Source organism: Chrysochloris asiatica, unplaced genomic scaffold (assembly GCF_000296735.1).
Source record: "Chrysochloris asiatica unplaced genomic scaffold, ChrAsi1.0 scaffold00144, whole genome shotgun sequence".
Classification (NCBI taxonomy): Eukaryota; Metazoa; Chordata; class Mammalia; order Afrosoricida; family Chrysochloridae; genus Chrysochloris; species Chrysochloris asiatica.
Genome location: NW_006408662.1, coordinates 1,811,483 through 1,836,610, shown reverse-complemented (window position 1 = coordinate 1,836,610; position 25,128 = coordinate 1,811,483). Strand labels below are relative to the sequence as shown.

Genomic DNA, 25,128 nt, shown 5'->3' with positions numbered 1-25,128 from the left:
AAGCCACAAACCCCAGTTCCCAGGGAAATCCTGGATTACTTCATCTTCCCTGGCTGTGTCGTTCAGAGCTTGGCAAGGTGTCAAAATCTCCCCTGCAATGTTTTGTGCACTTGATATGTGAGTGACGGGGGACCGTGAGGGGCGGCTCAGGAAGTCCGCACAGCTGAGGAGGTCTGCCTGCAGCGGGCAGGTTCCTGTGGGTGCTGGCTGAGATGCTGCTGAGGACCCCATCCCGCAGGTCCCTGGAAAGGAAGAAGAGACTGCTGGAGTTGAGAGGAAAGACCCCTTTCCGAGCAGCAGGCAGCACGGGAGTCCTTAATGAGGGCTCCTGGCAGTTGAGTCTTTGCCGTCCATCAGCTGCGTCCCCTCACATCCGCAGCTCATGGTGGGCCTGTGTCTGGGTGGCGCAGCAGTTCTGAGGAGCAGCGTTCGGCGCCGGGATTCAGCACGGAGAGACAGCAGCAGAGCAGCAATGCAGGCTCTCAGTCCAGGATGTCCGTCTCGAAGGGCACCAGGTGGTAATAGGACAGGTTGGTGACATAGGCTGCTGGGTCCTCATCACCCTCCAGCTCTGAGGTAAACTCGCCGCCATTCTCAAACCTGAAATGACAAAGGGTGGGGCTGAGGGCTGGCTCACAGACCCCTAGCGAGGGGGGAGGAGGCAGACCCCTGCAAACACTCCATAGTGGCTTTACCCACTGCACACCTTTCAGAAGGCACAGCTCTCGCTGGGCCCGCAGACAATGATCTTTTCAGGAAGTGTGGAAACAGCCATGGCCATAAATGAATGAATCAGTGGAAACAAACCCTACTGCAAAGACGGTTCCAGTTTCTGGTTTTCAGCTTCAAACTGCTGAGTACGTTTGTTTCCCCACCATTTCCTGAGGCCTCCATTCATTCACTCACAGTCACTGGTGGCATGATTGTTCTCTCTCCCTGGGGACTACTCTATGCCCAGCACTGTCCAGGGCTCTCCAGACACAGCCTGGACCCAGCAGGCAGGGCCTGTCCCCAGGACACAGGGGGCTGCTGAGTGCCAGGCACTGCTGGCAGGAACAAGCATGACCAAGAATCGGTTGTGTGCTCCCAACCTCACTGTGTACTTGGGGCCAGTACTCCATGACTAGGGGCCCCAGGAAGCAGGACGGTGGTCTGGGCAGTGAGTGAGTGACAGGGAAGGCTGTCTACCACTCAGGCTGGTGAGGGGATCAGGTTCTGAAGGAGGGACAATGAGGAAAAATGCCCTAAGGATATGTGCCCAAAATATAAAGTGATGTGGATATCTTCTAGTATTGAGTCCCTTATGAACTAAAGCCATTTCTACCCCATATCCCATCTGGATGTGGTCTCTTACATCAGAGAACGACAGCACAAAAGGCAACCCATTCGCCCCCTCCCCGCCACTAGAAGGTAGCCTAGAGGTACACTTTGAACTTCTACCTCAGACTCAGTCCATACCCAGTAGGGTGTGGAGGGTGGGCAGGGGCAGGCTGCACCCCTCGGCAGTCAGGGGAGGATGCAGGATCCTTGAAGCTCACCACCCTCCCTTTGTGTGTTTCCCAGTGCCTGGAGAAGTCATGGACCAGCAGACAGCTGGAGTGACCACACGAGCTGACCGGAATATGCCTGCATAGCTGGCACGCTGTTCTGGGACAGGCTTCATCTAGAGTCCCAGTAGGAAATGAAATGATAAAAAGAAGGTGACGAAAACTTTCAAGTGTTTGAATACAAAGGGTCTCAGAGTGGATTTCTCTTCAGATTCCACAGTGAGGTGCAGTATATTTGAGGCTGGGGGTGTGAGCAGTGGGGATGGGGCGCTCCGCAGTCCCCTGACACCCTCCCACCCCTGCCCCCATGCAGCCAGGCCCTGGGACCCAGGCTGCTGCAGAAAGTGCGCTATTGTGGACAAACGGAGGTCATCCTTGGAGGCATCACATCTCTTGGGGACAAGGCCTTTTTCCTGGTAGGATATTAAATTTTCTTGTCAAACCAATGTCAGGAGAAGCAGGCGTGAAGAAGTGTGGATGCCTAGAGGCACAGTCTGCCCTGAGACCCCGGATCACAGTGACAAGACACTGGGGGTGGCGGGAAGAGACAGCAACCCCACCAGCCTCACCTCCTCCATCTACTGGGAATGTGTGTGAGGGTGGCGTCTGAGGGGCCAACTTCTGGCCTGGCAGCACCTTCAGCCCCCTGGACCCCACTCATCCCAGGGCACACTCACCTCCCAATTACAGTAGGTCCTGTGTGGGGGCACTGGGCCCACCCTGCCCTGATGTCTGCAGCAGGCCTGACACTACACAGCTCACAGCCTCAGAGTTGCCCAGTCTCGCTTCACGGCCACTGGGGCCAGCTGAGGCCTGCGAGGTGCGGCCTCATTACTCCACGTCAACCATCCTCACCTACCTGGCAGCCCCAAGACATGTGCCAAAGACAGTGCTCCTGAGGGACGGCTCCTGAGGGTCCCCACCTGGGCAGACTCTGGAAATGGGGCTGCAGTCTGCAAGGCCCCCAGGAGTCCTGCAGCCGCCCAAAGATGCTGTTTTGTCTGACAGTTCCCGTTGGTGCAACATTGCCCACCACCCAAAGCCCTTAAACTCCGCTTCCTTCCCCTTGTGCTTCTCTGACCTCGGCCCAAACAGACAGACAGGGGCCCCAGAGAGAACTATGGGACAGAAGGGGTCTCTGGCGATCTGCACTAGGACACAGGGTGGTGGTAACTGTTCCAAGTACCTTCCTCCACTCACTAACTAATCTCATGCCTGCCTACAGATCATGAATCCATGACGTAGTCAGCCAGACACATACCGCCCCTGACCTCAAAATCCCAAATCACTGTGCTGGGGGTGCAAAGGCAAGGCTTGCCAACGAGCTCTGGCAGTCCAAGAGAACACCTGCTGCCCCGCACATAACCATTCCCTGACCTCTCTGTTACCAGGACCCTGCATTGTTTCCCCAAGAAATGCAGCCGGTGCAGCCCTACATGTCTGTCCTCACACTGCTCCCTCTGCAGTGGCCAGGCCTGGACAAAGTGATGATGCGACCTTGGGCCCAGTGTAGGCCAGACCCTGAGACCTCACACAATTCCCACAGGCCTCCTGGAAGCAAGCAGCTCCACTTCCCATTTGGCTGGATGTGGGCAGGGATGCTCACATAGCTACTTCCTGCCTCCAGACCACGAGCGCTAAGCTCCTGAGGGTGCATGTCCAGCTCCCGCCACACCAGCACTGAGGTACGTACAAGTGCTCGGCCGAGTCCGCGTCCAGGTGCTGCTGGTTCCCATTTGGTATGCTGTGGTCAATGACGATGGTCTCGGTATTTGCTAAACAGAAGCCATTGGACCTCATGATTTCTGAAAACCAAAGCAAGAAAGGGTTTGCGTCTGAGGTTCTGAAGGTTGGGCCTTTCTGTAGAATTACTGACAGTATTTCCACCAATCTCTCCGGCTTCCCTTCACCCACACAATGAGAATGCTCTGCATGCTCTGCACCCAGAGACCCATTCAGGAACAACGTCAGGCAGGCCTGGAGACATCTGCCCAGAGACCAGCCATCCCAGAGAGGCTGGGGCTGCCTGGACTCTCACACACTGTACCCCAGGTCCTCACACCGTACCCCAGGTCTGCATGCCAGGCCATCACACACTGTACCCCGGGTCTGTATCCCAGGCCCTCACACACTGTACCCCGGGTCCTCACACACTGTACCCCAGGCCCTCACACACTATACCCCGGGTCCTCACACACTGTACTCTGGGTCTGTACCCCAGGCCCTCACACACTATACCCCGGGTCCTCACACACTGTACTCTGGGTCTGTACCCCAGGCCATCACACACTGTACCCCGGGTCTGTACCCCAGGCCCTCACACACTGTACTCTGGGTCTGTACCCCAGGCCCTCACACACTGTACCCCAGCCCTCACACACTGTACCCCAGGTCTGCACCCCAGGCCCTCACACACTGGTCGGGTGTCTCTGATCTCTGGCCTGCGTCTAAGATGGGGATGATGACATCACCTCCTTGGTCTGCTGTGAGATCAAATGAATAAATGTGTATTTTACCCCAAATAAGTAGCTGTCACTCTTTTGCTTGATGTAATTCTGTATATGAATTGATTTTCTGACAAGTACACATTTTGATAATTTTAGAAAGGCCAGCAATAGGAACAACTTGTAGTATCCACAGTGGCTGTCGGCTGTCAGCACCTGAGGACAGGGTCTCAAGAGCAGGGAGTGGAGGATGGTGGGTGGGGGGCAGCTGGACCACCAGGAGAGAGCTCAGACACTGCAGGCCAAGTCCAACAGCGAGTTTCACAGCCTTGGGGCTCAGTTTCCTCAACTGAAGCATTAAAAACTGTACATTAAAACATCTGACATTCCTCCAACTCAAAAAACCGGGAGTTCATTACATCATCTGGTCAAAGCAGCGAGGGTGCCTGCCTTCCCCCCTCCAAGGAGGAACGTTTCTGCACCCTTTCCAGATCTGATGCCCTTACTTCTGTTCCAATGGGGTCAGCATGGTCATGTGAGGAGACCTATCAGCCAGGAAGAGCTCTCCTCCTTGTAGTGAGGATCCTCCGTGAGCAGCGCCCCCCAACTCAGTCCTCAGTCAGCTGAGTGCCACACTCACCATTCCCATCGTCTGTACAGACATCCAAAAACATCATCCAAACTCCAGGTGCTTTGTCTAATGAGTTATCATCTCCCTATCAGGGCCGAGCACACAGAAACCAGAGTTCAAAACAGCCTTCCTCTTGGCCAGCATGGTGCAGACCAGTGAGGACCTAGCTGGCTGCTCAGTTTACTGATGGCTTTCTTATTCAGCCAACTGTCTTTACATTTTTTTTTACACTTTGCCAGAATTTGAACTACTTTATTCCCATGGTGGATCTGCATTTTAGAAAGTGAAGCCATTACTTCCTACTAATGTTACAGGAATTTGGTTCTTTTCCCAGGTATTTGGTTCTCAGTTCTTTGAACTTCTCTCCTTATGAAGAGAGCTAGACCAACAACACAAAACTGAAGACAGAAAGAGAACGGCTTTCCCGTTTGCCGGCAGGTAAGGCCTAGTCAGGTAAGTCAGCCTACTCAGTAATCAGATTTGGCAGGTAGTTCTTGAAATTTCCACTTGAAGAAGAGACAGCTCACATTTCATGGATCACGTTTCTCCCTACCCCGGGTAGTCACTCCCATACATGGCATCAGTACCAGCTCACCCTGCCCTTCTCCTTGAGCTTAGCGCTGCCCAGCTTGAGCTTAGCGCTGCCCAGCCTTCCTGGGCTAGAAACAGCAGGTATGACATTGCATTTGGGGCTCAGCAACTCTTGAGGAGGAGAAGTGAAAACCAATTTAGAGTTGGTGCTTGGAACCTTCTGGATCTGTCTGTCTCAGGAAACACACACAGCTTCTGACCCACCTCAGCACAGCCTGCTCCAACCCCTGCCCCCTTCCTCCCACCCTTTCTTTACCAAGGGAATTTGGGAGGAAACTCCGTACAAGTTTAAAATACTGCTGCTGCAAAATGTTTCTGAACAAAGTTCTGAGAAATTACTTCCCATCGGAACTAATCTTCCTTAAATGTTGCCTTTGGAGCTCTGGATAATGGCATCTTTACCAGCCCCAAATGAAAGTAAATTAACCCTTAACTGCCTGTGAGAACACAGCCACAGTACATGAGGCAGCAACTGTCTGCAAAGGCAGCTGGGCCTCGAGGTGAGTTCCACTAAAGATGAGCCCTGGGGTCCACCTGCTACTTTCTGAAGGCCAGTTCAGTTATGGGTGGTCAGCCACCTAACTGTGGGGTAGGCCAGGTTTTGTAGCAGGGGGCTGGGGTCAACATTCCAATGTTCAGACTCCTTTGTAACTCAGATTTAGAAACGGATCGTTTATAGAAAACCAGCTTGTCTTATAATACACATCATGAAGTACAGACTGTCTTACAGGCTTATATAAAATCTAGTTGCTGGTATATGGCTTGAATGTACCTGTGCTACACATTCTGAGACAGTTTGGTCACTTAAAAAAGAAAAGCAATTCCTAACAAAGCTGTACAGATTAGCAGTTGTCAAGGTTAACAGAACAAAACACTTTGAGTTCTAGCAAGCCTCTAATTATGAGTATGGACCACCAGTTTTGGAGTCCTGGTGTGGCGCTACGGGTTAATGCACTGGACTGAAAAGTCATTTGAACTGCAAGGTCGGCGGTTCTAGCTCACCAGCCACTCCTCAGAAACCCTATACAGGGTCGCTATTGGTTGGAACCGACTCAATGACAAACTTAACAACAACAACCAGTTTTAAGCAAATAATCTTGCCAGACTTGGTAGTCTCTCCCACTCTCGTCCATGTACACACAATATCGCCACGCCTTTGAGTAGATTCTGTCTCATGGCAACCCGTGTGTATCAAGAGAACTGTGCTCCACAGAGCTTTTGTAAAACACTTGTCATGAATTGTATTACTTTTAAATCATCAGTTCAATCATTTGAGTTATGATTATAATGCTAAATAATCTTCAAACCAATGCTGTGTGGGCCTGTGCCCATAGGGTTTTTAAGGGCTTCTTGGGAAGTACCTGTGGGTGGACTTGAATCTCTAATCTTTCAGTTAGCAACCAAATACGCTATGTATACCACCCAAGAACTCCCTTCGACGAGGACCGGTCAGCTTCTTTACTGAATGACCCTGACTCAGGGTGGGTTTGTCTGACACTTTCTTGGGATCACAACAAGGTTATGGATCTGGGGGCAAGAATATGGCAGACACTGCTGCAGAGTCCTCCTCAGTGCATCACATCTCAGCCTCGGTTACAGCTGAGTGTTCTTCTTTGTCATCTTCAGGCAACGGCTCCTTTATGCAGCTTTCTAGGACTTTTTAACAAGTCATCAAATAAATGCTGCATTTAGGGTGATGTCAGTATCACGTTGGTCTTATTATTGGGGTGCTGGCCTCGATCACTTAGCTAAGACGTTTTCTGCACTCTGGGTCTGTGTGGTTAATAAATATCTTGGAGCAGATACACTTAAGAATATGCTAACCTGTTTCTTCTCAAACTTTCATCTGCAAATCTTAGCATCTGTCATAATCCCTGTAGTATTTTCCTAATAGCATTTTCCCCTGCTTTAACTGTAGCTACATTTCTGTGTGTTCCTTATGCGATCCTCTCCTTCACCTCATCAATTCACATGTCCACTGGTGTGGTGATGTAGGAGTAGCACTGGATTTGGATTCACAAGATCGGTGGTTCAAACCCACCAGCTGCTCCTTGGAAACCCTATACAGGTCACTATGAATCAGAACAAACCTGACGGCACTTGACAACTATGGTATTAAGCAAACCTTTATTCTCAGTCCTCAAAGGATTCACAGTGCAGCTTTCCTCGCTTTCCAATCTTCTCCCCTGCTATACTGCCAGTGCACTCCAGGGACACGACAAAACCCAAAACCATTCCTATTATTAACAGGCTGTCCCTGAAGAGCACAAATCAAAGTTGAGACTCGACAACTGCCTGACTCATGAAAAACAAAATGAAAATTCACTTCCAGGTCCCCCCAAACAGATTTGTGTCCAAAGATGCTTAATTCTAATAGCCTGACAAAGACTACAGTTAACACAGACATAGACCACCATGGAGGAGACATTTAACTTTTGTTTCCTCAGATTTATGAGCATTCAGGTTAACAATGTGCAAATCATGTTAAAGGTTGCACTAGTCCAAACCATAAACCGAAGGCCACAGTTTTCCCAACGGTTCAGTTCCTGACACAGTCCCATGGCGCTGAAAGGCTTTGTTTGATACCAGTTCATCAGTTGACACATAGTGCCATCTAGTGGACCTTCAGACTATAACTCCTGAAAAGAGAAGACAAGGCCTTGGGAGTCTCAACAGAGCCCTCAACAGCTGCCAGGCCCTGCCATGCCCTTCTCTAATGTCACGTGAGAAAACAAGAAGGCACCAAAGGACTTGTGTGTGTGTGTATGTGGCCCGGGGCTTCCAGGAATGGATGGAATTCACCAGGACAGGTATCTAGTCTCTCAACCACTAAATCCATATTTCATTTCATCGTTTTCCTGGAACCCAAGAGCAGATATGGGCCATCACAGAGACAACAAGCTAGATTAGTTTCTGGGAACTCCTAGCCTCCCAAGACAGTACCTTCAGCCACTGCAGCTCTTACCTGATATTTTGACTGGACTTTGAAAGCTTGGCTGAATTTTGTGGACATTGTCATTTTTTAATACTTGGTCCAGAGGGGATCTTTCAAAGAAGGTAAGCACAACTTCTGACCTGGAGTACTAGAAGAAATGCATTTCCATTACCACAAGTAACTACTCCCCACAAGGTGGCGCTGTATGCACAGAGGAGGACCCAGGTTTCCCACCCTTTCTGTCTATGGAAGGCCTCGGGCAGGATGTGCTGTCTCCACACAGTTTCCCTCCCTTTGTCTTTTCCATGAATGTGAGTGTGGCTTTTCCTCCCCAGAAGAAGATCTCTCTGCCTATCACTCCAGTCCAGCTTCTTGATCACGATTCAACACAAGCACACACACTTCATCTCAAAGGCAGCTGGAGGGAGATCCATCGCAACCTCACACACTGGGGTTGTGCCCACACTGTGGCTTTCACGCACCTGTTCTACCTTCCTCAGCAAGGGGGCCCTGAGCAGAGATAAGGCCCCAAGTCCCTTTTTATTTAGAGCTTCCCCGGTAATTACAGGGAGGGAGCAGAGGCGGAGAAGAGGAGGGCAGGCCAACTACTCGTCAAGATGACAGGGCATCTCCCACCCCTGGGCCAGGCCGGCTCATACTCACTTTACACGGCATGCTGATGACCGCCTTGAGAAGCTTCTCCACCTCATTAAGCCTCGTCTCAATATCATGGGCATCCTTTATGGCAACCAGTCCTGGGGTGGGGACAGGATGCTCAAAGTCAGAGAAGGGAACCAAGTGCACTCACCATCCATGGCAAGGGAGGCAGTTAAAGCCTTAGCAGAAAATTCCTGCTCTCAACCTCACAGAAGTTTCAACTACCCAGTGCGTACTTTACATCTGTGCTGGGGCCCATGCCCCATGACCAGGAAAGGGGTCCTATGCCAGGCTGGGAGTGGTGGAGTGAGAGGCAGCGAGGTAGCCGGCCTAGGACTCACATGCTCCCACAAAGGATCCTGCCAGCATGACTGAGCGCCCACAGGGCCCACACCGGGGAGCCACAATAAGACCAGTCCTTTGGAAGGGAAAGCGATTAGATCGCTGCCCACAGATAACCAAAGTGGCCATGAGTCATAGTGATTTCCAGGAATCCAAGTGTCTTTCCTGCTGTGGTTCCCAAAGTCGTGAAAGGGTGCAGATACGGCAGCTCTAATGCTTCTGTGTAACCACACTGCTCTGAAGCATCCCCAGAGAAAAGGATGGGACTTTGCCTTCCTCTTCCTCTCTAGACTGCCCATCTTTGAATGGGGAGAGGACAAGGAGATGAAGGAAGAAAAACCCATAGTACCAGATTCTCCAGCTGTCTCCTCCCCAAGTCCTGAAGTCTTTTTATTAGAATTTCATTTCTATCCTGTGATATAAATCAATGTCACACTTTGCACCAAAATGAGAGGACCCTCTCTACCAGGTATAGGGAATTCTACAGAGGAAAATGGGCCAATTCAAAATTCTCTAGAATTTGTGTTTTTTTTTTTAAGTGAAGACAACCACATAAATCATTCCCACAAGGAATCCAGGGGTAACACTTAGTAAAGTCATACATTCTGCTCTATGGGGACACATAGTGCAATTTGGGAGTCCTGGTGTGGCGCTGTGGGTTAATGTGCCAGACTGTAATGTCAGCTTGAACCACAGAGTCGGCAGTTCAAGCTTACCAGCTGCTCCATAGAAACCCTATACAGGGTCACTATGGGTCTGAACCGACTCGATGGCATTTAACAAAAACAAACAAGTTAAATTTGAATGCAATCAACAACAATTTTCAGTGTAACTCTGTCTCATGCAATGCCTGGGATAGATGGGTACTATTTACTTGGAATTCACATTGAACTGGGTGGCCTACATTTTATCCTATTTTCTTTGTGACTCGTCTTTCAGAATAAAATAAACAGAAGTATCTACACAGACTTTCAGGACGAATCCTAGTGTTTCAGCTTGGCCCAACTTTATCCCAGCCCACCATGCCAGCTGTGGGCCCATGGAACTCCCTGCCACCCTTCATGCCAACCACCCAGACACAGCCTCCACCTCCCTCACACAACTGTTCCCACGGGCCTTCCCACATCTCGAGGCCCTCTAAGGGCAAGACAAATGCGATGTGCTCATTGAAGCCCTCTCACACCATGGAGCTGTGAACTACATCACTCTGAATGGGGGTCTAGCCCCTGAAAAACCACCGAGGCACCACCTGACATGTAGGTCTCTCCCATAACCTCTGAGATCGTGAGGACAGGTGCATGTTGGCTCGCCTTTCTGTTCTCGTAACTAGCATGTACCAGGCATATGTAAGGGATTCGGTGTTTGCTGGCTGGTTGTAACCAAATACCGTTGTTTAAGAGAAACTGAAATCAACACTGTTGACTTTCCTCACCGTTCTAGAGTCTCTGTGCACCCCTCAGAGGCACTGGATAGAATGACCCCTCGGTGGGGCAGGACTAACACAGGTGAGAGCCCCTCTCACCTCTGTTGTCAAATCTTCATGGAAGCCAAACAGAACCAGAGTCCACTCCAACTCATAGTAAGGCCACCTGTGTCTGAGCAGAACCTTGCTCCACGGGGCTTTCAGTGGCTGATTTTTCCTGAACCACTTCTTCTGAACGAACCTGTACCTCCATCTCTTCACTCAACAGTCTGGTACGTTGACCATTCACCCACTCACAGACTCCAGAAGCCAACCAGTATCCATCACAAATGTAGACATGTTTAGAAACAAAACAAAGGGCGATGAGAAGCTCTCAGGGTGAGCGTCCTCTGTGGAAGTCAATCTACCTGAACACCAATGAGGAGGGCCGGCCCAGTGAAGACCAACATCTGGTAGGGATGGACGCAGCCATACGCTGACAGGCTCAGAACCGGGCTGCTCCCACATGGGGTGACAGCCACACAGAGCAGGCAGGTGGGTTTGGTACATGTTGGGGACACGGTGGCTCCCAAGGGGTCGATGGCTCTGCCAGCTGGGCCATGGCAATGCCGAAGTTCCTATTGCCCAAATGGATGGGTGGACTGAATGTAGAAAGAACACATCTAAAAGAAACAAAACTATAAAAACAACACTCTGAGACTACAGTGGAGAAATGAAACAAATCTTCATTCTGAATGTTCTAATTGTTTCATACTCCCTGGGGTTCTTTCCTGCAGATTTCTCAATTTCATGACTGGTGGGAACCTCAAACACCTGCTGGCAAGGCCTACCGTTATTCTCAAAATGACAGAGCTGAGAGGTGAAGTTAGGAGAAGGTAAATAAACTAAGTACAGCTGAACCTTGAACACGGGTTTGAACTGCAGGCGTTTTTCTTCCTGTTGCAGAGAACTCAAGCTTGCAAGATAATTTGCAAGATAATCTGTGTCACATGGAGTTTTAAGTGGACACGTGAGCTCACCATGGGCAATAGCAACAGGGAAAAAACCCACCGTGTGACCGGGGGGCCTGTGCAGGTCATAGATCAATGGCAAATTCCACCTGGAGTTTCCACTGCGTGGGAGGCTGGAGCCGTACACCCCATGTTGTTCAAGGGTCTTTCCCACCCGTGTGCTGTGTGCTGGACTTCACGACTCAAGTGCTTTGGATCTTATGGCTGGAACAGCTTTTCCAACCCTCACTTGTTTACAGTAAATTGAAGTTTGAAATCTTATTTTCAAAAACATGCTTAAACACAATAATTTAGGGCCATTGAGAACTTTCACATGTATGCTTTATTTATTTTGTTATTGCTGAGACTATACAGTAGCAGGACACACCCCTACATGGGACACAGTGTCTCCGGGTCCCATTTAGCATCATGGATCACATCCTTTGAGGTGTGCACTAACAGAAACTCACTGCCCCCTAAGGTGTTCATCTAATCTTTCAAGTTTCTGGGATGAGTTTGATCCTATAGATCGAGTTCTTGAAAGAGCATTATGCTCAAGGCCAGCATTTTTTACTAGTGAAACTAAATTACTATTAGCTTTTAAGAAGACTCCAGAAGATATGTTTGGTTTAAGGTTTTCATGGCAGTAGTTTCAGGAGATCAACCACCCTTCATGGCTCCAGGAACTCTGAGTCCATGAGGATTTGAATTTCTATTCTTCAGTTCCCCCTCTTTTGATCAGGATCCTTCGATGGAATCTGTGGTTAAAATGTTCAGTGATGGTTGCTGGGCACCATCCAGCTCTTCTGGTCTCCTGGCAAAGGAGGTGGTCGTTCATGGAGGCAGTTAGACAAATACTCTACGTTGTACTGATGTGCCATGGAGTCAGTTCCAACTCATAGCAACCCTGCACAGGGTTTCCGAGGCTATAAATCTTTATGGGTAGCAGAAAGCCTCATCTTTCTCCAGTGGAACAGCTGGTAGTTTCGAACTGCTGACCCTGAGGTTAGCAGCCCTATTCCTAAACACTATACTACCAGAGCTCCTTAGACAAACACGCTATAGCCTCCTCCTATTCCGGGCTCACTTCTTCTTCCTCTTGCTCCAGGTGAGAAGAGGCCAACTGTTGGACCTTGGGTATCTGCTTGCAAGCTTTTAAGATCCCAAGCACTACGCACAAATTAGGAGGTAGAACAGAAGTACTGAACATATTATTCAGTCAGCTAACTAGGCTGTCCCTAGAACCATGACCTCCAAACCAAGAAACCAAATCTTATGAGGTATTTGGGTGTATACAAGTAGTTTCAACAGCTACCATTTTGGGGTTTTGTTGGGGTGTGGGGTTCATTATTGTAGATATTTAACACAACTTTTGCCAATTTAACTTTTCATACGTATACAACTTGTTGACAGCAATAATTGGTTGTAGAAGCTACTCTTAATTAACACCACATTTCTATCAGTCCCTTCTCCCTGACGCCTTCCTGCCCCTTTGTTTCCTACACATTTGCTATTTCTTGTCTTTTTATGTAAGGGCATATGATGTCTGTCCTTTTGTGACTTGACTTATTTCACTGACAGCATGTCTTTAAGCTCTATCCATACTGCAGCATGCATCAAGACATCTTTCTCCTGCTGGTAGAATTCCACTATATGTAACGCACCATATTTGGTTCATCCTTTCATCTGGCCAAGGGCATTGAGATTGTTTTCACCTGCTGACTATCGTGAACAGTGTTGCAACGAACGTTGCTGTACAAGTCTCTGAATGTCTGCTTTCAAGTCTTTGGGATATTAAACCTTTTGGTTTTTACATTCCAAATACTAGGGATGGCATGGGAGTTCTCGTTTCACTTCGTTTACTACCTGAACGTTTAGGGATTAAAGGGCAGGCTGGTAAAACGGTAGTAATTTGCAGGAAGAGTAAACCAGATTTTTAAAAAATCTAATTTTTACACTGTGAGTTCACAGATCGGCCAGCAGGGGGCGTGAGCATGCCATGAGAGCCACAGGACTTAGTTCAGGGTGGCTGTCCTGTCAAGGGACAAAGTAGAATTACCTCACAGGGTTTTCTTGGCTGTAATCTTTAGGAAAGCAGAAAGCAGATTCCCAAATCGTTCTCCCATGGAGCTGCTGGTGGGTCTGAGCTGCTAAGCTTTTGGTTAGCAGCCCAGCACGTAGCTGTTGTCACCAGGCTCCTTAGCCAATCACTTGTGATGGCAATGTTAAATTCTTTTCTCAGGAAGCTGACTCCGGGACACATCACAGCCACCAGAAATAGTTCTAGTTTCCGATAAAGTAAACCCACAAGTATGACCTCCCTTTTATATTTCACTGTACACAATATATGAGGTGATCCTTTTACCCAGATCTGGCAAAGATGCTGAAGGATCTGAAACGAGAACATGGGTGGCACAAATATGTATACATTTCGGTGAGCCAATTTTACACACATTTGTGGGCAAAAATCAGCCTTGCGCAATCAAGGCACCCTTTCTTCTTAAATTAGCTCATTCTTGAATTGAGATTACAAAATGTGTTCCTGTTAGTTTCAGAATTAGCCTCTATCTACAAACACCTGACTGGTTCTTGGAGCCCAAACTTCACACATTTACCAATGTGAACAAATGTCCACAGGTCCAGTCCCTCCTCTCAGAAGCACAGGTACAAAACCCCACTTTGCTATACGAGAGGCCTTGGGCTGAACATTTCTGCTAACGGACCCCGACTTCCACCTGCATGGGCTTTGGAGGTTTAAATAACTCGAGTGCTTTCTGCGGCTGCTTCTATAACCCTGGAAACAAAAGTAAATGTTTTCTGGCTCAATCCTAGAAGACTGTTCTTTTCCGAGTACGTTAAGGAACACTTATGACCCACAGAACAGATTTCTCGAGAAAGGAGAAAGGAAGCTTTCTGACTCACACATAGGACAGCCTAGATAAATGTGCTGTCAAATGAACTTCTAAATTGAGCCAAATATACTAACACTTAGTTTCTTTTCCATTTCACAGATGTGTCCACTAACATAATGAACACACATAACTGAAAGCATAGTGCTTGGGTAATGCAACGGTCAACTTGCTTGCTTAAGAGACATATATATTCTTTGAATGTGGTACAAAGTTTGGAAAGAAAAACTCTTAAATCTTCCAGGAAAATGTACAGCATTTATTCTTAAGTACCTGTTTCCTAAATATGCTTCATATACGGTGAGTTTTAAGAAGTAGAGAGTACGCTATCTTCAGAGCATAAATGAGTTTGTTATCCTTGACGAAGTATCCCAATGGAGACATTCTAACTACCTAGAAAACCTCAGCGGCTCTGCTCCCATCTGTGTGTGCCAGGCGGGGGACCTGCAGAGTGACTGTGTACTCCTGTGTTGATAAAGGCCACAGTCTGTCTGTCCCTCCCACATCCTGCTACAGACACTGAACTTCGTCAAACAATGATGCTCAACCCCAACTATCAGAGCTGGGAACAGCGGTCTACACTGATTTTTCTTCCACATCTTTGCAAGAAAGCAGGGCATAGGTTGTAGGAAGGAAAAGACAGAAATTATGTAACAATTCCTGAGAACTTAGGAAAGGCATCCTGGTGAGTTAAGTATTGGGCTGCTAACCTCATGATCAGAGGTTCAAACCCACACGCTACTCCACAGAGAAAAAATGAGCCTGTCTGCTCCCATAAAGATTTAGAGATTTAGTCTCAGAAACCCTAAGGAGTCTTTCTACTCTGTCATATAAAGTCGTTATGTGAGGGGGAACTTCATTCCTTCCTCTGCTTCCCACCTGAGATGCACCTTAAGTGACTAAGAGAATTATCAAAGTAAAAAAAAATTTTTTTTTAAAGTGTTTGGCTTAAACTTGCTGATCTTGCTTTCCAGGAACCCTGACTTTCTCCAGACCTCTTTATGACGCTCACTAAAAGCCAAATCCCATTACTAAACCTCAGGCAACAACTTTAAAGAATCAGTCTGCCTTAAAACACCAAAGGGACCCAGGGCCCCTCACCAGGTGAGGCTCTGGAAGCAAGCAGGACTGGAGGATTCTAGTCACTCGTTCTAAGTGCTGATGGAGCTTCTGCCAGCAGATGAACCTGTCTTCGGTGCTGAGGACACAGCACCCAACAAGGGCTCTGCCTTCACGGGGCTTTTATTCCAGGGAGAGAGATGGAGAACAAAGTTTACCTGATCCAGAAGTGCCAGCTGAGTGGACACAGGAGAGGAGGGATAGACAGTGGGGTCAGCCAGTGTGAGGGTCAGAGGAGAACCAGAGTGGTGAAGATTTGACCGTGAAGAATGAAGGAAGACCTCGTTTCCCATACAGCTTCTGGCCATGAGAATTCAAGCTCATTTGGCAATTCTTTCTTAAACTAAATAAAGGCTCTAGAATGTGTAGTCCACTGTTGCCCAACCCTGGAGAACTTACTCATGGGCCGTCTCTATGAGTGCAGTCCACACAAAGAACCAAACTCAGTTTCTGGGCCAGTCAAGCCATAGGTCTTGCTCCAACCTCCACCCCTACCACCTTCAAATCTCTCCATCCATGGCTGGGACTTGCACACTGGGATCTGTTGAGGATACTAGTGACTCACCATGTACTCTGCACAGTATGAGGCTGTTACTCCTGGCAAGCCAGCCGGTGTGAAAAGCAGGAGCCCTGGAGTCAGCACAGTCTGTTATCAGCACTCACAATAACGCTGCAACCCAGAGCTCACGGTGGCTGTTTTATCAACGGAGTCCTGGTGTGGCGCTGTGGGCTAATGCGCTGGACTTGTTTGTGGCTCAAACTCATCAGCTGCTCCTTGGAAACTCTATACAGGGTTGCTGAGGCTCAGAGCCCACTCGATGGCACTTTACAACATTTTATCAATAATACAACTAAAGTTTGAGGAACCAGACCATTTGCCTGAGGTCACATGGCAGAGCCCAGGCCCTGAAGTTTCACTCGCCTGATTCCAAAGCACGGCTGCTTCCCATCCCACCAGGTGGTGGGGGTGGTGTGCCGTGGAGTTGGTTCTGACTCATAGTGACCCTGTATAGGGTTTCCGAAGCTGTAACCTTCCAGGGGGCTCACCTAACCTCAGGGCCTCGACTTTTCCACATGGGATGCAGAGGCAGTTGCTGAGGGATTGAGGGATACATGGAAGTGACTAGAAAGTTATGGGTTTAATCCCATGTTCTGTCCTCCTTCCTCTCTTTCTATTGATTTTAAGTGAAGGCCATCTCTGCCAAGTCGATTCCAGCTCCTGGTACCTCACATGTTACAGAGTAGAACTGCCCCATGGGGTTTTCCTCACATTACCGAGTAGAACTGCTTCATGGGATTTTCTTGGCTGTGGTCTTGATGGAAGCAGCCTGGATTTTTTTTTTCCGTGGAGCAGCAGGGCAGGTTAAAATCGTCCACCTTTAGCGTGGTTGTTGTTGTGAGTTGCTGTCGAGTCGATGCCCACTTATGCTGACTCAATGAGCGTCAGCAGAACTGCTCCGCAGCGTTCTCAAGACTCCACATTCAGGAAGCAGGTTCTCTTCTGATGCTCCTCTGGATAGGTTTGAAGGTGACTGCCCACTTCTCAGCTAGCTGTGGTGGTTGTGTGCTGTTGAGTTGGTTCCCACTCACAGCAACCCTGTAAAGGATTTCTGAGGAATGACTGGTGTGTTTGAACCGCCGACTTTGTGGTTAGCAGTCCAGTGCTTATCCTATAACACCATACCAGGACTTTAGCTAGTAGTCAATACCAACTGTGCCACACAGGGACCTTGATTTTAAGTTACATATCAGCTAAGAATAATTCTGATATTTTGTTCTTAAAACATAAACTGCAAGAAAAAGTTAGCAAAGAGCCTTGTGGTTGTGTCTGCCGCTGGCACTTCATGTGGGTGGTGGGATCACAGATGAGCTATCTGTCTGGACTATTATGTCACCACATCGGGGTCACATTCTCCAAGGTGACACTGCTCTGCGGCTGTTGCTTAGTGGTGGCTACAGTGGTTACAAATCGGGCTGCGAACCGCAAGGTCAGCAGTTCGAAACTACCAGCTGTTCCGAGGGAGAAAGATGAGGCTTTCTGCTCCTGTAAAGAGTTACAGCCCCGGAAACCCATGTTCAGGGTCACTATGGATCGGAACCGACTCGTCGGCACTTAACAACAATAACAGCCCAGTCAGGAAAGAATACAACACAGGACACTGTGCTCACATCACCAGCAGCAAAGTTCATATCACGGGCTCTGAGGAGCCTCTCAGCCATGCTCTGGAACAAGAGGATGACCCTTTTTTTAACAACAACCAAGAGCAGTTCATGGACACCCACTGTGACACAAGAAAATCAGCGGTAAACCGAAACCTAAGTAAAACCAAGTTCAGTGGGAGTGTGGAGCAGTGTTGATAAAGAAGTGTTCTCCTGGGGCCTCTCAGTCTACCCTACAAAGCAAGATGGTGTGGTACCCTGCTGGACCTCCACCAGAGCACACGCCCTGTGTACGTGGGGCCGCAGGGATGTTGCTGAGCTCTGAATATCGAGTCTCTCTGATTCCACCCCGAGCATTATTCACCCCCAAGAGAAGCTTCTTAAAGAAGTCAGCCAAGTAGTAGACAGGCATATGGGGGGGACAACAGGACTAGTTAGCTTTGCTCACCCTGGAATGGTCAGTCATTCCAAATCAAAGGGGCAGCATTTACCTATGGACAAAGTTGAGAAGGGCTGGGCAGATGGGTGGAAGTAGGAGCCACAGGGAGAACTCACACTGTTGCGTGATGGGGATTGTAATCTTTGAGATGAGACAAGGCGTATGACTTGTTCAATGTAAACGTGATGATCTTGTCGGTAAACCTTCCCACAACTCACAATAAAACTTTTTTTTTTTTTTTTTTTTTTTTACAAAAAAGTGATAAAAACATTTTAGTAGTTTTCCATAAGTGTGATAGCTTCCAGTGGCCCCTTCAAATCTGTTTGCTTTTGCCTACTTACAAAGCAGAGACAGCCTTCACCTTTGGGAAATGTGCTTGCAGAACAGTCAATGGAGAAAGAACAGATCCAGGGTTGTTTTGGAGTCCTGGTGCTGTGCTGAGGGCTAATGTACGGTTTGAACTGCAAGGTTGGTGGTTCAAGCTCACCAGTTGCTCCTCAGAAACCCTATACAGGGTGGCTATGAGTCAGAACCAACTCAACAACAAACGCAGAGTTGTTTTAAAGAGAGAAGGGGCTACTGTGTCCCTGAAGACAGCCTGGAGGGCAGCCAAGACGCCTGATCTGAAGAGCACAAATTCTCTCCTTGGACACTCAGTGGAAAGCAGCCATGACCTAGAAGCCAGTTTCCAAACCATGTCTGCGAGCTTCTCCCTGGCTAGCCGCGCTCAGCGTTAACTCAGGTCACTGGGGCCCACGGGCAGAGGCTGAGATCTACTGGGATGCAAGCCAGGCTGTCACCATCCAACTCAGCAAACTGATCACGAGCAGAGGATGTTGCTAGGAGCTGGGGGATCAGAAGAAAATCAGAGCAAAGTCTAGGTGGGTGATGGGTGTGAGATTGGGGAAGGAAAACAAAGCAGTTCGAAGACTGGGCTGTGCAGGTGGACTAAGGTGCACGGGTCCCCATTGTCCGGCATCTCTGGAAGGCTGACCTGCTCTGCGCACAGGGCACTGTCAACACAGAGCTGGGACGGCAGAGCATGCTGCGCTGGGCCTGGAAAAACACACAGCACAGGCCACGAGCCCTACACATGGAAGAGATTTGCAAACAGGTCAGTGAATCAGAAAGATTGCCCAAATGCCCCTGGAGTGGGCAGGGCCTGGGATAGAGGAGAAGGGCCGGTCCACTCCCAATACCTGACTACCAGGCTCCATCTGGTGCCCCACTGGGCTAACCAAGATCATAGTGACTCTGCTCTTGTCCAGGGATTCGGGTGTATGATAAAGCACTGGACTGCAAGGTTGGCAGTTCAAATCTACCAGCTGCCCCTCACACACCCTACAGAGTCACTGTAAGTCGGAGCAGACTCGACAGACATCTCAGAGGATATGCAGTCAGTCCTCTTATCAGCTGGCCTTCTCACAGAGCCCACCTCACAGAGGCAGGCACAGGCCTGGGGGACTGAGAGCATTTACTGTCCGATCTGTAGGTGTGAGGGGCTGAAGACAACTTGTGTCTGATAGTATCCTGCTTGCCTCTACTCTGATCTCAGGTCTAAAAACAGATAGGCTACCATTCTGCAGGCTGACTCATGTCCCTGTGGACAAAGGGGACACATAGGTGAACACTAGAGTCACACACAGGCTCCAAAACACGGCCCTACAAATTCCAGAACACCACGTTCACAGCTAGGCTACCTCCTCCCCTGGTTCAGCCCTTCCTGCAGGCTTCCCATCTCAGCAATGCCAATTCTGCTTCTCAGACAGAAAAGTCAGCATCCTCCCTGAGCCCTCCACACCCACATCTGGTCTCTCTGAAACTCCAGCTCCCCCTTAACGCACATCTGTCTTTGATCACCTCTCCTACCTGCTCGTCTGCACCTGGGACCAAGTCTTGCCCCTCTCACCTGTTCCCTCCAGTCTGTCTCAGCACAGTAGCCAGAGTGCAAGACAGACCAAGTCATTCCCCTGCTCAAAGTTCTCCAGAGACAACAGCAGCCCAGAACTTAAGCACAACCCACAAGGCCTGAGATGATCTGCCCCACCGCCTCGTTTCCCCTATGGCTCCCACCTCCTTCTCTCCGCTCCAGCTACAGTGCTGTGCTCCTTACTCAAACCCACCTGGCATATACTGGCCTCAGGGCCTTTGCACTTGCTCTTCCCTCTGCCTGGAATGTTCCTTCCCAAGTAGCCACAAGGCTGACTCTCTCCCTCCTTCAGGTCTCTGCTCATAGTTACTTCTCAGCAGATCTTCCCTGGTGACCCTATCTAAAGTGAAAACCTCTTAAGGCCTTACATGTCATTGTCCCTCCTGTTAATTTTTTTTTTTAATCTTAAATACTTATCAGTATCTACTTTTTTACTTGTTCATTTTATTTATTAGTGGATTTTTCCTAACTAGAACATAAGTATCACAAGTTGTTAAATGCCATCAAGTTGGTTCCAACTCATAGTGACCCTGTATAGGATTGATTGGTGAGCTTGAACTGTTGACCTTGTGGTTCAAACTGACTTTGCAGTCCACCAGGACTCCAGAATCACAGGGGTCTGGGCAGGAAAACCTGAACCACTGTAGATACATCGCTGTTATTGGTTGTTAAGTGCTGTCGAGTCGGTTCCAACTCACAGAGACCCTGTATAGGGTTTCCGAGGTTGAAAAGTCTTGTCAGTCCAGTGAGAGAGTGTGGAAAAGGCAAAAGGTTAATACCTCAGTAACCCTGAGAAAGCCACCTGCAGGAAGCAATGCAAAGGGGGGAGGGGGGAAGCAAAGGTGGGTCTATCAGGTCCAGATCAAGAGGAGGGGGAGGTGAGCAGTCAGAACCCCAAGGACAAGGGAGGATGGAGGCGAGACAAGTCCTAAAGCCAACCTCGCCCACCGAAGGCTCAGGGAGGACCTGGGACAGTAAGTACTCTGCTTATAACCCATGCAGGGTTTTAGCAATCCCTGCAGAGGGTATCATGTTTTTGTTTGTTGTTGTGAAGTGCCATCAAGTTGGTTTCAACTCACAAAGACCCTACATAGGGTTTCCGAGGAGTGGCTGGTGAGCTTGAACTGCCAGCCCTGCAGTTTTTAAGTAACCTTGAAGTGCAGCGCATCAACCCGCAGCGCCACACCGGGACTCCGTGCATCGGTCTAGGGTGATGAAATCTTTTTGGAAGTGTATAGTGGCGATGTCTTCCCAATATGGTGAACCCAATTAATATCACTGAACTTCACACTGTAAACAAGGGGGCTTCAAAAAGTTTGTAGAAAAAATCCATTAATTTTCTATCCTATTTTTCCATGAGCTTTTTGAAGTCCCCTTGCATATTTATCACAATAATAAAAACTCCTTGTAGATATGTCATAATATAGACAAGGCCTGTGGATAACAGCCAAGCATAACATCACAGTGTTTCCTCAGGAGGGAGAAAAGGAGCTTTCTCTCCCACAAATACCCCCCAGGAGGGACCAAGAAAAAGGGCTCAGCACCCTTTAATGGCATGCCGATTCAGCGGTGCCAGTAGGGACCCAGACTTTCACACCCTCTGAGGGTGTTTACTCCTACATTTGCAAGAGCAATGGCCTGCAGCCAGCGTAAGCTCCCAAACTCATATTTTCTCACAAAGCTTTTAATGAAAGCAAAAGAGTGCAAATCTAATCCAGCCCAGAAACATTTCAATACATTTAAAGTGGGAAAATCTGACTGACGGGGATTTATACTGAGAAGAACGGGCATTTCCAATACAATGCACACATCTGGTTGTCTTTTGTGTTTATCCTTTGTATATACAGACAAGTTTTTTATGCAAATAGTAAATCTGCATGGAAACGGGTGGAATCTTCTTCTACATGACTATGTTGTATTTATGTAGCAAATGATTTCCCGGGTTTCAAAAGAATCAAAAACAAGGGTCTTCTCTGAAGAGAATCATGAACTAGAATGGAGAAAGACCACCTTCCACTGGTTCCAGGCCATCAACTCCAGGGATCCCCCACTGGACAGGTACCACTGGTCAGCCAAGGCACCAATTCTGTCTTGGGCTGTTGCAAAGTCCTTTAACAATGACCACTGGTTCTCAACCACACTGCCCTCCCACCCCTGCTATGCCTGACCCCTATTTGATTGTTTTTTCCCCCTTGAAGAAAGCTATCCTATCTCTTCTTAGTATTATGTTCTCCACAGCGATCACACACTTTTTCAAATTTCCTTCACTGGCAGCCTCCATCCTTCTGAGGCATGCTCAGAGCGTCAGATCAGTGTCTCCCCACCTCCCAAACCAGCCCAGCAGTCCACCAGTGCACAGGGAGAGAGAGGGAGCTAGGCATGAGAAAGGCGGGCTGGAGTTCCGGGAGGGTGGGGGCCCTCTGCTCCTCCCACCTCTGCAACACAACCTAGACTGTAATGTAGGCTGAGTCCTCTAAGTCCCTGTCCTCCTCTGCTTGGAGGAGGACTGTGCCACAAGAACCACACCTTGCATTTATGGGAGCCCTGGTGTACCATGGTTATGTGCTTGATTGCTAATCAGTGTGGCAGTTTGCTTCTGTAAAGACGTATAGCCTTGGGGGGCAGTTTGACTCTGTCCTTCCTAGAGCGTCACTTTGTGTGGGAATCAACTGGGCGGCAGTGGGTTTTCATTCTACACAATCTACCAAGCACTTGAATTCTCACCCCAAAACACAGATGACAGTTAAAACATTATAGGTACCCAGATTGCAGGATTGTGGAGCAGGGTGGCTCTCTGCTTGCCCTCAGAATAGGCCAAAGTCACTGAAAAGACAGATCTTTTATCATTGCTCAATGAAAAACACAGTAATACAAACAGCCAAATAACAAGTCTAAGGAAAACTTGAACTAGTCCTAAACTGTCTTCAGCAAGCTACGAATACTGAGAACAGGAAGAGAACACAGCTGAAAGACACGTCTTGCGCTCAGGGTCTTCTCGCATGCTGACTTCAGGGCCAGAGATGTCATGAGAGCGGGATCTGTCCCAGAACTGGGCTCTTTATACAGTAATGCTCACACTGGGGTGAGCCACTAACTCTAGAACTCCAGACAGGCAGGCGCACATTGATTTACAAGTGAAGCCTTTTCCAGAACCATAGTGGTTACGAATCGAATCAGGCTGCAAACTTCAAGGCCAGCAGTTTGAAACTACTAGCTGCTCCGCGGAAGAAAGATGAGGCTTTCCGCTCCCGTGAAGATTTACAGCCTCGGAAACCCTGTCAGGTTCGCTATGGGTCGGAACTGACTTGACGGCACTTAACAAGAACTGTCCTTTAAGCCATCGGTGCTGACTCATAAAGACCTTGTTTAGGGTTTCCAAGCAGCAGCTGATGGGTTTGAACCGTAAACCTTGTGGTTATCCTGCAGCGCCACACTAGGACTCCTTAAGTCACCCGGTTTTTGTTGCGTACTGTCGAGTGGATTCCGACTTATGCAATCCTGTAAAGGGTTTCTGAGGAGCAGATGATGGGTTTGAACTGCCAATCCTGTGGTTAGCAGTCCAGTGCTTATCCTGCAGCGCCACACCAAGACTCCTTAATTCTCCGTTGTTGTTACGTGCTGTTGAGTGGATGCTGACTTATCAACCCTGTACAGGGTTTCCAAGCAGCGGCTGATGGGTTTGAACTGCCAATCTTGTGGTTAGCAGTCCAGTGCGTATCCTACAGCGCCACACCAGGATTCCTAAGCCACCCTGTTGTTGTTAAGTGCCATCGAGTCGATTCAGACTCAGAGTGACTCTGTAAAGGAGTGGCTAGTGAGTTTGAACCATGGACCTAGCGGTTCTAACTGACCTTGCATTCCAGCGCACTATCCAGCGCCACGGGCCCCATGGTCCCACCCTGTCTGCTTAGAGAGCAACTGCAACAAGTGGTCGGCGAAATGCCGGGGCAGGCTCAGTCACAAGGCTGGGAGGAGGTGGCCGCACTAATCAAACCCGAATGCTCGGCCCCATCCCGGGGTGGGACCCAGGCCCCTCCGCCCAGCAAGGACGGAAGCGCTGCGTGGCAGCCTGCTTCGCCCTGGGAGCTTTTGTCAATGGCTGGAAGAGGAGGAGCTCAGGGAGACTAGACTCTCCCAAGTCGGACACTGGCTAACTAACTGTTCCTCAAACTCGGGAAGCCGCCAGCCGCCTGCAGGCAGCCAGCTCTTCCGGAGGCGGAGGCTGAAGCAGCGACCCTGGAAGGCTGGGGTGAAGCGGGCGGCCACGTCACTGGTGTCGCCTGCGGGGCAGCCCCGACCCCTCCAAGCCGTCTCCCACCCGTGCCCTCGCCTCCTGCCCTTCTCTCTCACACTCCGGGCAGGCTCCGGGTCTTCCAGGCGGTGCCTAGGGGCTGACCGGCTAAGCGCCCAGCCTTGTGCCGGGACCTGGGACTGATCCAGCTTCAGTGACCGATCCAGGGCTCTCTGCAGCCCGCTCCCGCCGCCCGCCCGCCCAGCCCCGCACACCTGGCAGCAGCGGGGAGCACGCCAGCGCAGGCCGGTCCTCGGGGAAGGAGTCGCGCAGGCGGCGCAGCAGCCGGCCCAGGTCGGCGTAGCTGCGGTGCAGGTAGAGCACGTTGCGGTCCGACCACTCAGTGCGAATCTCAAAAAACTCTTCTTCGTCCCCGCGCCGGTTGATGATGAGCCTACGGATGCCGTTCACCCAACAGCCGCGCACAAACATGTTCACTAGCGACGTGCCCTCAAACACCGCCGAGGCCATGCCCGCAGGGCGCGCACATGCCCGACCGCGAGGGGGCGCCTGGAGACGCGCCCAGACCACGAGCGCCGGCCACCGGGTCGGGCTGGGTCCGCGCGTCTGTCCCAGCCTGGCTTCGCCGCTGCTTTATAGGGCTCTCCCACCGATGGGCGGTGTCGGGTCCCTGCTCCCGCCTCTCGGTGAGTGTCCGCGGAGCGCGCTCCTGCCGGTCCCGCCGTGCCTCCCTCCGTCTGGGCGGTGACTGCGCAGCCGG

At 49.6% G+C, this 25,128-nt stretch overlaps 1 protein-coding gene across 1 annotated transcript; it reads right to left on the bottom strand.

The window, feature by feature from the left end:
• Positions 1–482: 482 nt before the first annotated feature.
• On the bottom strand, positions 483–24,878 carry PXDC1 (PX domain containing 1). Its single transcript, XM_006870549.1, has 5 exons — positions 24,623–24,878; positions 8,812–8,903; positions 8,179–8,296; positions 3,241–3,352; positions 483–600 (listed from the first exon to the last, which is right to left on the bottom strand). The coding sequence occupies exons 1-5, from the start codon at positions 24,876–24,878 to the stop codon at positions 483–485; spliced, it is 696 nt and encodes a 231-aa protein (XP_006870611.1).
• Positions 24,879–25,128: the final 250 nt, after the last annotated feature.